The 13,529-nt window shown below is 40.3% G+C and overlaps 1 protein-coding gene across 4 annotated transcripts in view; it reads left to right on the forward strand.

Moving 5' to 3' along the window:
* The window catches only part of baiap2b (BAR/IMD domain containing adaptor protein 2b), a 92,767-nt gene that overhangs the window by 60,907 nt on the left and 18,331 nt on the right, over nucleotides 1-13,529 (forward strand). For all 4 annotated transcript variants that reach the window (XM_083994396.1, XM_083994397.1, XM_083994399.1 and 1 more), the window contains one exon: nucleotides 8,265-8,417. In XM_083994396.1, the coding sequence (XP_083850522.1) occupies nucleotides 8,265-8,417 (153 nt within the window). The remainder of the gene's footprint in view (nucleotides 1-8,264; nucleotides 8,418-13,529) is intronic.

A 13,529-nucleotide genomic window follows, 5' to 3' on the forward strand; every position in this document is an offset into this window, starting at 1 on the left:
CTGGCCCTCATTTATGAAACTTGCGTACACCAAAAAAATGGGTGTACACCAAATTCACCGCAAGGATCGGCATTTATTAATCTGAGCGTGAGCGTACGGTACGCACAAATCTCACGCCAGCTCTGACCAGGTGTACGCACATTTGGAACCAGCGTAGAACATGCAGGAAGGAGTGCTGCTGTGTCAGAATGATTATTAAACCATAGTCTAATAACGCAGCGATGTGGACCACATGTTGTTGTTGTTTATATTGATAAAAAGTTAAAAAGTAGCCAAAAAAGAGAAACGCTACAACCAAGTCCGTGTTGAAAATTTAACTCGACTTTTATTTTGAGCAACTGAGATGAATTAAAAACCACGATGTGACAGATGCTCGTTAATCAGCTGTGTAAACAGAAACAGTCAATGACAGACAGACCTGTTATTGTAGATCACACACACAAACTTCCAACATCTCCTGCACCAGAGCATGACCGGACGGCTCCTCAGTCTCTTTCTCTGCCGGACACCGGAGCCGGCGGGGGGGGGGGGGGGGCTCCGCTCCGCTGCCTGTCCAGGTGCAGCTGATCTCCGCGGCGGAGTGTTTTTTTTCCCCCCGTCACCGGGACCGGTCAGCGGGACATCGGGCATCCCTCCAGCGCCGAACCATGCCAGCGGTACTGATGGTTATAAAGTCGCGTTCGCAGCAGTAATATGCCTATGATTTCTCCTCAGTCACTTGTGTTTAGTAAACTGCAGGAGCATTTCATGAGATCGCTGGTTTTCCTGACGTGGTCGGTGACACGTGCGCCTGCAGCCTCCATCCACCGGGATGACGCTTATCAATCACAAAATCTATCAATCTATCAATGTCCAGATATTTAATGTTGCCGCCCTCTCCCTGTTCAACGCGGTAATGTCGGTAAAGTCTCTCTTCTTGGCCGTCTTCCGTGTCTCCATGTCGTAAAAGGGGCAGGGCGACGCCTCTAAAGCAGGAATATATCGGGGCGTGACATTTAAATTACGCTCGTTTTCAGCCGCCGGATTTATCACCACCACGCCGGTTCTACGCCGAAATCAGCAGCGTACACACTTTTAGTAAATCACACGTGACACTTGCCGTACACTGATATTTACACCAGAATCTACACCAGATCCTGCGCAAGTTTGATAAATGAGGGCCACTATCACCAACACCGGGAACCTCCGGTGTTATGTTGTTATGCCGTTGTGTTGAGCTGGGAAGACGGTGTTAGCGGCGGATGCTAACCGCTACTACCGCTAGCCGAAGTTAGCATCAAGCTAGCTCACCACAACGGTCCTTATACTACTTGTTACCGGTCGAGGCTTTAGTTGTCAGTGACGGTGGGGAATCGGTCCGCAGCTCCAGCGCTTCACTAAGACTGTATTTCTTTTTCTTTGTGGTCCTGATGCTGCTGCTGAGAGAGAGAGAGACGTGCTAGCACTCGTTAGCATCAGAGACAGCTAGTGCAGCTAGCAGCCCTGAGCTACTACTCTGCTGCACGAAGCTTCACCTGAGCTAGAAGCCCATAGGTGATGATTAAGACGGATTTCATTTGTTTAAGTCTAGTGTTTATTTTTGGGCAGAAAACTCCAGACTCAACCTTTAAGCTTTTAATTTGGTAAATTTTGTCCATATTTAAAAGAACTCAGACTCATTAAATTAGTTTCTTTTCCCTAAAAAAGTCAAAACATGCAGGTTTTTGTTTTATGTAATTCCACAGATGTTAAATATTTCAAGACTTCTCTTGCTGCCGTTCGGCTTCACGCTGCGAACACATCGCTTCATCTTGATCTTAATCCAGACTGAAAGTTTTATTCATTCACTTAAAATGTAAAAAAAAAAAAAAAAAAAAAAGTAGCTGTTACATAAGGAGGAGGATGTGAATGTGCTGCAGCTGTTCCCAGATGTTCCCTGACAACCAGAGCTCCTCCTCCTCCTCCTCCTGCAGAACCAGTTTGATCTGGATCAGATCTAAACTCTCAGGTGATAACTGTCTCACAGATTATAACAACTGGCATCGAGCCAGAAACACTCAAATCAATTTCATCCTCAGATCTTTTTTTTTTCATTCTTCCCTCCACCTGACAGGAGTTCTGGAGCCGTTAACACAATTGTCTGTTATTACTTTTCCTCCTTTCGGCAGGTTTCTGTTTTTCCTTCATCTCACTGAGACAGTTTCAAATATTGAGCTGAAACAAATCAAAAAGTCTAAACTCATCTGAGCTGCACAGGTTTTTTTTTTCTTGATTTTTTCTTTCACCTCGGTGGTTTTTAACGTCTTCCCGCTGAGATCATCGCTTTAATTTGTAGACAAGATCTTAAAAATGTGTTTTCACCAACTTTAATTACCGATCAATCTGTTCCCGACGTTACTTCTTCCTCAGCTCCGACGCTTCAGACCATCGTTAATGTGAGATGAGTCAATAAATACTGGACACACACACACACACACACACACACACACACACACACACACACACACACACACACACACACACACACACACACACACACACACACACTCTCCCTGCAGCTCTGGTCCTAAATGCTGATGGTGCTCGCTGTCAGCAGAAAGCAGCAGCAGCTTCTGGCCTCGTTTTCTATTTGGTGTAAAGACGCAGAGCTTCAGGGACGGAGGAGCTGACGGGTGGAGGCATGAAAGGCCGACTGGAATCTAATTAGAGCCATCACAACATGCACACACACACACACACACACACACACACACATACACACACACATCACAGGCCTGATGTGTTGAAGCTGCTTAAATAATAGACAGTGAGGCGAGTTGAGCTGTTCTTTAATGTAGATCAGATTCTCCTGGGGCCTGTTATGAAACACTGGGCTCATATAGCAGCAGAACGTTTCACAGCCCATAATTTATATAATATATATAATATATTTAATGATTCACAGTGTCAGCGCTGAAATTAAAGCGGACATACGCTCTATATTAGATACGGTCAGGTGCAGCAGCAGCTCACAGAGTCTCAGGTTGGTGCCACAAATCAAGTGAATGAATGAAGTTTGACAGAGGAAACCAACACACACCTGGACTAGACTACTGCAGTCTGACGGAGAACTGATCAGACCTGACAGGTGAAGAGACTAACACTGATAACACCTCATCATGGCTCCTGTCTGTCAGTGGGTGGGATGGAGAACAGGTTGTCCTCAGAGTTGTTGTGTTAGAAGAAGCAGGAAAAATGGTTCAAGTCTGAGGATTTGAGCTTTAAGTTTGACAACAAGGTCCAAAGTGTGATTTTGTCTCGATGACCAGGTCAGAACATCTGGTCAGGAGTTGGTCCTATCAGGAGGGGACAGAGGTGAACAACTGGGCCACAGAGATCTACTGTTGCTCAGATTGCTGAAGAAGTTCACGCTGGTTCTGATAGAAAGCTGTCAGAACACACACACACAGAGCATCACAAGTCAAACAGGAGAGGCAGGTGGTGATGATCTGTCCTGCAGCAGAGGAGTGAGATAAGAGCTGCAGGAATCTGAGGCCTAACAACAACTCACTGAGATGTTCGGCGATGCTTTGCCACACATTATCCTTCAAATCGTTATCCTTGTAATTTTTGTGTCCCTTCTCAAATAACACAGTTTATCAGTAGATACGCCATTGTTGTCACAGTGTTGTGACGTCGGGGTTGTGACGTACCTCCTTTTCACGCTACATGATTGGTTGATGCGTTTAGTCGCAGGGTGAAAGCTCAGAAAAATCGACCTCGCTGCGGAAAAAAATTATGTTGCATTTTCGCTGCGACACATTTGCGGTCGGTGTGAAAGGACCCGTAGTGAAAACCGGGGTTCGAAAAGAAATATTGACGGGCAAATTATTTGCACGAAAAAGGGCCTTTATGCTGCATTCAAGACAACTCCAAGTTCTGACTTCAGAGCGCCAGAAAAACCTAAAACATGTTGGATCGGGACAAACTTTGCATCCAAAGTGCTTCACGTAGCTAAGGCATAAAAGTGCACAGAAAATATTTTAAAATGGAACGTTTTCATGTATTTTGGCATTTAAATGCATTTTAATTGATGTTTTACCGTTGACGGTGACATGGTGCAGATTGGTGTGTGATGATGTCACACAACTGAGTCTCGGTGAAGTCGGGCTAGACTTCTTTCTTTCTCCGACTTCGCCAAGTGGGAGCTCCAACTCCGACTTGCACTTTTTCTTAGGAGGTCGGAAATGATCCGAGTTCCAGCTGGTCTGGATCGTACAGTAGCATTAGACTTCCTGCAGGTTTGGTGCAGAAAACTGAGGAGTTAAATCAGTCCAGGTGTTGGTTGTTTATTCTGCAGAAAAGCCAAATGAATCCTCCTCCACTTCAAACAAAACTCTGGTGATTGACAGCTGCTCTCTGACCTCGACATGCTGCTGCTGCTGCTGCTGCTGGTTTGGATGTGATGGCTCCGAGCTGTCGTAGGCTACCTGAACGCCTCTCCACCTCCACCTCCACCGTGTGTGTGTGTGTGTGTGTGTGTGTGTGTGTGTGTGTGTGTGTGTGTGTGTGTGTGATTCATCGGTGGCCTTCGTCTGCCTCTGCTGCTGTCACCGTTGTTTATTCCTCTGTGGGTGAACGCTGCGTGTTCGCCCACGTCACATTAACAGACCTGGTTGAGTCCAGAGAGAGAGAATGGATGGATGGATGGATGGATGACCATATTCAGACGGAGGAGGTGAAGAAAACACACACACACACACACACACACACTGGAGCAGAGTGACAGATTTGATGTGACACAATTTACCAACCGTGACATTTAGTTTAAAACAGCCCTTTGGAGCTGCAGGCTGGTTAATGTGATGAGAGCAGCAGCATCAGGTGCTTTAACTTCAACCTGAAATATAAAAGAAGAGGAGGAGGAAGAAGAGTGAGTGAATGACAGTGAATTAAACACAACTTTGACTAATTAGAGCATCACACACACAGACAAACCTGTTGGAACTGTCACTCTGATGCTCAAATAGTTTATTTATCTCCGCCTGGATTATTAAAACGTGTCACTTCTCATGACTCTGCTCCACCTTCCATCACTGATAATGAGTCAGTGTTTTCTCTCAGAGGAGGAGGAGGAGGAGGAGGAGGAAGAAGAGGAGGGAGGAGGAGGAGGGATGAGATTAATTGCTGGGGTGTTGATGAAGCCCGATCAGGTTTTTATTTAATTTACTTTTTGTTAATTTTCCTCTTAATATGCAAAACAATACACAAACATGCACCAACTGGGCACAAGACACACAACACAACATTAATAATACAATATTACATAACATAACATAACATGACATAAAATGACATGATATAACATAATACAATATTACATACAGTAGCATAGTATAATATAACATGATATAATATAAAACTATATAATATTGATAATGTTAGTAATACATTTTATTTATAATTACAAGTGCTCAGATTACATAACATAATATTCGGGAGCACTGCATAACATAACATAACATAAGATTACATGATATAACATAATACAATATTACATATCGTAGTATAACATAACATGACATCATATAAAACTATATAATATTACATAACATAATATTACGGAGCATAACATAACATGATATAACATAGTAGAATATTACATAGCGTAGCGTGGGCTGGACTAGAATAAAACAAATAGATTCTGCTGTTACATTTACCATTTATACTAAATCCGGTCTTATAGTTGACACACACAGGTGAGACGAGTTGAAACCCATAGGAGAAGAAAGAAAAAGGAGCTTTAATATTTAACTAAACTGAGTAAAAGTATTAATAAAGGAGCTTGAGGATAAGAAATTAAAACATGATGAGTCATTTGGTTTTAACAGTGAACCCATAACGAAGCCTCCCATGTCTGTCATTAGGGCATTAAAGTCGTTTTTCCATGAAACGAGTGGAACCAGCTCCTCCAGGTCGTTGCAGCTGCAGTGAAGTGAAGTGAAGTGAAGGTCTCACTCCTGCTGCGGATCACAGAAAAACCAAATTACATTAAAAAAAGAGTGGAAAAAGAGAGAGAGATATTTCTGTGTCTCCATGTCTTTATCTATAGCCATACTGTAGATGATCTTTTAATTAAATCCCTCGGCCTCCACGGCTCCATGTTCACTTTTTTTTTTTAATTAGCACATTTGCTATATGAAGAGTTGAGCTTCAATTGATGTCCAGCGGCTTTTTATTATGACTCGGTGTCAGTTCCAGCTCCACGCGTTCACACATCCACTAGTTAGAGCTGATTTAGTCAAAGCTGCTTCAAGTTAAAATAGAGATTTTATATTAAAGACAGACTCCGTGCTCGTCTCACTGCTTCCTCATCGACTGTCTGCTCCTTAAACACGAGGATTTTATTTAATCCTGATGTTTCTACGGTTTCATTTCATTTGAAAAATGTCTAAAAGGCAGAAAAACTGATCCAAAGACAAATGTTTCATCCATTTTTCAGCACGTTGCAGACAGATACGTTCCATTTAGTTTTAAATGTTAATGAGATTTTGTTCTTGAGACAGAAATATTTACTAATGGATGCATGAAACAGCCTAATTAATTATCTAATTAGCACATCTGGTGATGCTGAATGTGTGATGGTGATGATGATGGTGATGATAGCACAGCATCAATTAACTCTCTCCTCTCACATCACGTTTTATCACCGCTGCTGCTGCTGCTGCTGGTGTGTGTGTGTGTGTGTGTGTGTGTGTGTGTGGAGCAGCTCGGTGTGTTTTCAGTTACATACAGTAAGTAAGTGAACCTGAGGATCGAGTTGTTTCTCCGTGCGCGTCAGAGCGAAGCTGCAAGAGGACGAGTGGTTTCCACTTCGTCCTGTAGTGGAGCGAGTGGAGGCTGAATGAGTCTAAAAGCTGCAGTTAGAGATCCACCATCATCATCATCATCATCACCATCATCATCACGCATGGTGATGGTGATGATGATGGTGATGATGGCTCCTCCTCTTCCTCCTCCTCTCTGTAATAGCAAAGATATTCAATATATGGAAAGATCCTCCATGAGAGGCTGCTCCAATGATAGAAACAGTTTCACTTCCTGTCTCTCTAAATGGGCGTGGCCAACCGTCACCCCACCTCGTTCTGTCATCGTGTGTGTGGATTTATACAATTTGTAGGTACACTGCAAAAACTCAAAATCTTTCCAAGAATATTTGTCTCATTTCTAGTCTAAACTAATCTCTTTCCACTTAAAATAAGACTCATCACCTAAAAATGAACTTGTTTTTAGATCATTTTCACTTGTTTCAAACTAATTTTCACTTGAAATAAGTAGAAAAATCTGCCAATGAAAGCAAGAAAGAAAAACTTGCTCCACTATCAGATTTTTCTACTTATTTCAAGTGGAAAATTTGCTTGAAAGAAGTAAAAAGTGTCTAAAAACAAGCTAATTTTTAATGTGATGAGTCTTATTTTAAGTAGAATTAGATTTATTTTGACTATAAGACAAATATTCTTGGTAAGATTTTGAATTTTTGCAGTGTAGGTGAAAGTGAGATATTTATATTTTCTTATGATAACATTAAATATTTACACTACTAACAGTCATAATTAGCATGACGAAAATAATTTAACATTTTCACGGAAGTTTGCGGCCGTTTGTTTGACGTTGCCGTGGAGATCTGTGGCCAAATCTGGCGAGAGTGTGTCGTAGAGACAGAGACAGGTCTGGAACAAAGTGGATTTTCTCCTGATGTGTCCGTCTGAAAGTCGCCAATTTGGTGTCAAACTGTTCAGAAGAGATGTGGCTTGTGAAAAATGAGTCCAACATTTACTTCAGTGACTGTGGGGGGAAAGGACAGACCATAATCTGGTGTTCACGTTCAATTATCCCATTGGTTTCCAGGTGTGTGTGTGTGTGTGTGTGTGTGTGTGTGTGTGTGTGTGGAGCTGTGACATTTTCTAAATGCTCAGTGATTGTGACTTTTACAGTATTTGTCATGATGTGTGTGAGTGTGTGAAACTCCATTAAACACAGTGGGGTTTGGTTTCTTCCTCCTCCGCGCTGATCTCAGGTCTGTAGAGGATCCACAGGTTTGAGGAGGAGGAGGAGGTTTCACTGTTTGGTTTTTCATTTCTAACTCTGTAAGAATCAAAAATCAAAAAAAAGATTAGATCGTTCTCATGTGTTTTTATCAATGGGATGTTTTCTTTTAAACGGCACCTTAAAGGGTCTAATACTGACGTTTTGTTGTGTTCATCTCTCCTCTCCTCTCCTCTCCTCTCCTCTTCTCCTCCTCTCAGTTTGTGGAGGCCATCAGCAACAAGCAGAGCGAGCTGGACAACTACATCGCCGAGGGTTACAAGAACGCTCTGTCCGAGGAGAGGAGGAGGTACTGCTTCCTGGTGGACCGTCAGTGCGCCGTGGCCAAGACCAGCGGCTCCTACCACAACAAGGTGAGAGGGCTGGAAATCTTACATGAATAAGGCAAACAGTGCAAACTAACCACTAATAGACCAATTGATCCATGAATCAACCAATAAATGTCCCGCTCAAGGGTGCATGACAAGTTATTGAGACCTTTTTTGTGTTGGCTTTTGTTTCAATAAATAGTTTGAGATGAGGAAATAATAACCAGTGCATACTTCTATACACTGCAAAAACTCAAAATCTTACCAAGAATATTTGTCTTATTTCTAGTCAAAATGTAATTTCTAGTCAAAACAAATCTCATTCTACTTACTGTAAAATAAGACTCATCACATTAAAAAGTAGCTTGTTTTTAGACACTTTTTACTTCTTTGAAGCATATGTGGGTGGATGACGTGACATGGCATTTTTGCTGTCTTCAGTGTCAAACATGTATTCTAAAAAATATATTTGCCAAACACCTTCTCAATATTGTGCAGAACATCATGCTTTATGTGAAAATACTCAACATTTAAACAGTTCATCTCTCATTCTTTCAGAATTTTCAACCAAACATGACAAAAGTCATATGGTGTGACTGTCCGACACTTGTTTCTCAAAGTGAGAATCTGAATAAAACTAAGAAAAATAAGTGCAAAAATTCTCAAAAAAATACAGAAAAATAATACAGATGTCTATTTGTGAGCCTACTCTTTTCAATGTCCAAGCATGATGTTTTCAGTCAATTCTAATCAAAAAGATTTTGTCACAAAAATCAAAATCATATGGTGTGACACTGTTTTGGGATATTTCAACGGGCAATTGCTTTGACACCCTTGGGAAGGAGAGGACCCTCTTCAAGAAGACTGTACAGTACTGGCAATGTATTGCTAGTACTGTACAACCTGAGTTGTGCCATCATTTTTATTTTTTACAATAAATCAGATCTTGTTGGCACTCTGACAAAGGTCCCACTTCCAGATGTCTTTTGGTGTGACACATTTTTCATAAAAATGCAAAATAAATTTTATTATTTTGTCATATTTTCATGTAAACCTATGTTGCTTTGTTACATCTAGCATGTTGTTAGTATGATAATGTGTAGCTACAAGACTCAAGGTTGTGCTAAGTGCAGAAAACATCATATGGTGTGACACTTGATCATAATGGTGTGACATGTCTGCCTGTCACGCCATATGATTTTATTGTCACACCATATGATATGAATTGTAATTTCCTGCTATTATAACTATAAATAACAAAGTGAAATGTATGTTTTGTCCTTTTAAACATTTATTTGGGTCCATCATCACATAAAGGCTGTAATTATCCACAATTTATTGTGTTTAGTTTAGTTTAGTTTTATTCGATGATACAGATTTCTAGTTTATCAGACAGACACAGCAGACCCCTTCACAGAAACCTTAGAATGCTGTTTAAGTCTAAACAATGTTTTGTCTTCACCTCAAACCATATTCCCTTTTCTTTGGTCAATTTGAGGCAGTAATTATGACAAGTGCAGAGAGGACAAAGAGATACAGGGAGAGACAGAATTCTGACCCTGCAATGAGAGAGGAGTTGCTGAGGAAAAGAAAAGAAAAGAAAAGTAGCCTAAACAACAACTTCTTGTTTCCATTCACTGACCAATAGGAAGGTCTGAGGGAGGGTTTTAAGGGGTGCTTTCACTGTTGATTCAAAAGGCCTTTAGGCAGATTTCTTGAAGCCTGGCAATACATGATAGCTAAAATATCATAGGACTAGAACACTGTAGGCAGTGCAACTAATATTATAGTAATAATAATAATAAAAATAATAATAATAATACATGATAATAAGTTGGATAATACATGGTTTGCATTCACACATGGCGACATGATCATATGGTGTGACACTATATCATTTGGTGTGACATTCCAAATTGTGAAAATTATACCTTTATTAATGATAAAATGTGAAAATGTTCATGGAATACAATAGAAAATAGTATCAGCAAGAGTCACAAATATTTTTATAATTTTATAGCAATGTTTGTCACAATAAATAGAAAATATGTTGAAAGACCGACGGCATAGGTCTCACATTGAGCAATGATTTAGAAAATAATACACAAATTTAATTAATTTCCACAAAAGTATAATGGATCACAGTTTAGTTATGATAAATGACTTTGATAAAGTGAGTAACTTAAGAGAGCTATAATCCATTTTCAGTTTATATACAATTATTTTCATGTCACACCATATGATGATTTTAGGCGCTAATAAAACAAATTGTCACATAAATTCTGATTCCATCTGAAAATCTAAAAACCACATATGTTTCTATAGAGATGAGAGTTAGTAGAACAAAAGTCAACCATTTTTATGCTTGTTATTTGAAATTTTTGAAAAAACACTTTTTTCTGGTGTATATGTCACTGACCCATTTTCACTTTAAATAAGTAGAAAAATCTGCCAGTGAAAGCAAGTTTTTTGTGCTTGTAATAAGGAAGAAAAACTTGCTCCACTGGCAGATTTTTCTACTTATTTCAAGTGAAAATTTGTTTGAAACAAAAGAAAATTATCTGAAAACAAGTAAATTTTTAGATGATGAGTCTTATTTTAAGTGGAAAGAGATTTGTTTTGACTAGAAATGAGACAAATATTCTTAGAAAGATTTTGAGTTTTTGCAGTGTAATTAAATGCTCTACTTTCATGATATAATATCACTGTAGCATGAACTTTTCACATTTTCCATAAATTTCACCCTAAAAGCCAAATATACCTAACTTGTGGGGTCGTACACCACACACACACACACACACACACACACACACGTGAAGCTGGTACATGAGCACATTCCTCAGTATCTGACCTCAGATGCTCCGACCGATGACGTCGTGGTGTCGTGGGTTTTCACACTCAGACAGTTTTTTACATCATCGGACGACGAACAAACAAGAAAAGCCAGTCAGGGGAAATGTGAAGTGAAGCTGAGAGGTGGAGGGTGACTGAGTGAGTGGGTGAGGAGGAGGAGGAAGAGGAGGGTGAGGAGGGAGAGGAGGGAGGGGGGAGGGAGAGTGACCTAGTTCTGTGAGAACACTTGGTTCAGACTGAGTGAGAGGGCGTCAGAGCGTCTGAGTGATGGAGAGATGGAGAGAGGAAGAACAGAACAAACTGATGAGGTGACGATGCATCGACTCAACTCACTGAGTTTCTGTTCAACTCTTTTATATAAGAAAAGAGAAAAGAAGAGCTCAATTCAATCATTATCATAACATTTAGGCAAATTGTCCCATTGCCATAATCCCTATAGTCATAGCAGTAGGTTCGTTACCTTTAATTGTCGGTGCAAGCTGTTTTTAGAACGGTGGAGCAGAGCCGTGAGCTGCTCAGAGCTACGCTACGGAGGCTCATTATGGGATTTCTTGGTTTCCCTCATCAACGCTCTGGTGGACAAGTTGTGACCTGCACATTCACCACGCTATGAGATAATAACACAACGTTACCAGACAGAGTTGTTTTAGAGGGAAATACAGAGACTGTTGATGAAAAACTGCCCCTGACGTGAACTATATCAGCGGTTTTGCATTTGAATTTCTCTCTAAAACAACTCTGTCTGGTAACGTTGTGTTATTATCTCATAGCGTGGTGAATGTGCAGGTCACAACTTGTCCACCAGAGCGTTGTGGAGTTGTTGGATTGTGTATTTGATGAGTTTTATGAGGGAAACCAATTAAGAAATCCCATGAGCCTCCGTAGCGTAGCTCTGAGCAGCTCACGGCTCTGCTCCACCGTTCTAAAAACAGCTTGCACCGACAATTAAAGGTAACGAACCTACTGCTAAGACTATAGGGGTTATGGCAATGGGCCAATTTGACAAAATGTTGAACTAACACTAACACTAAGTAATAATAATATTGAGAATAATCAGCTCATGTCTCAGTCTCAGATAAATGAGTTAAAAAGACGAGATAACGACATAAAATAAATGATTAAAACACCTTTTTTTTACCAGGTTGATGCTGAAGTGTTGCTGGATGCTGATGTAAAGAAAAGCTTCAGTTATATTAATTAGCATCAACACCATGACAACCTGCTGTGAGGCTAATGGTTGTTTACTGTGCACACGGTGCTGAATGAACAGTCAAGTGGTTCATCAATCAACTGGATATTGATTGGTGGTTGTTATTGCTGTTATTGTTGTTGAACATTAAGTTATGACTGAATAACACAGAGACACCGTTTGAGATTTTAATGTCGCGCTGGTTAAAGTGTCGACCACCTCCACCTCCGGCCGGGTGGAGTTAAGACGCAGCAGCTTCCTTCATGGACTCCTGGATCAGGACTCGCTCGTTAATTCACAGCTGATGATGAATGTAAATGAGGAGAAGCTTTATGTAACCGTCCTGCTGCAGAATGTAGAGAGCTACGGTAATTAATGTATGGAGATAATTAACGTATGGAGGGAGGGAGGGAGGGAATGTGACTCAGACTGCGGTGCATTCAGGTGCACTCAGAGAGAATATTCACACTGTATCTGTCACACGTCTCCTGAGATCCTGCATCGACTCACATCTCCTCTCCTCCCTCTGTCATCTACTGTGATTTACTGTCATCTACTTTCATCTGTTATGAGCTATTAACATCTCTGCTGTCATCTACTGTCGTTTCCTTTGTTGCCAACAGAGGAAAATGTACAATAAACATGAAGACTAAAGAGTTCTCTATAAATATGAATAGACAAACATGTAGATGTGTGCATAGAAAAAGTCAAGCACACACACTTCGCCTACATAGGGACCCTTATGTATTATTATTATGTAACAGCTCCAGTATATAGACTAGGGGATATTACACAGCTCTTATACAGTATTTAATATGTTTCAGCACTGCAAAAACTCAAACTCTTACCAAGAATATTTGTCTTATTTCTAGTCAAAACAAATCTCATTATACTTAAAATAAGACTCATCACATGAAAAGCAGCTTGTGGTCTGATAATGGATCAAGTTTTTCTTTCTTATTACAAGCAAAAAAAACATGTTTTCACTGGCAGATTTTTCTACTTATTTCAAGTGAGAATTTGTTTGAAACAAATGAAAATTATCTAAAAACAAGTTCGTTTTTAGGCAATGGTTCTTATTTTGAGTGGAAAGAGATTAGTTTTGACTATAATAG

This window comes from Trachurus trachurus (genome assembly GCF_905171665.1).
Source record: "Trachurus trachurus genome assembly, chromosome: 19".
NCBI classification, from domain to species: domain Eukaryota; kingdom Metazoa; phylum Chordata; class Actinopteri; order Carangiformes; family Carangidae; genus Trachurus; species Trachurus trachurus.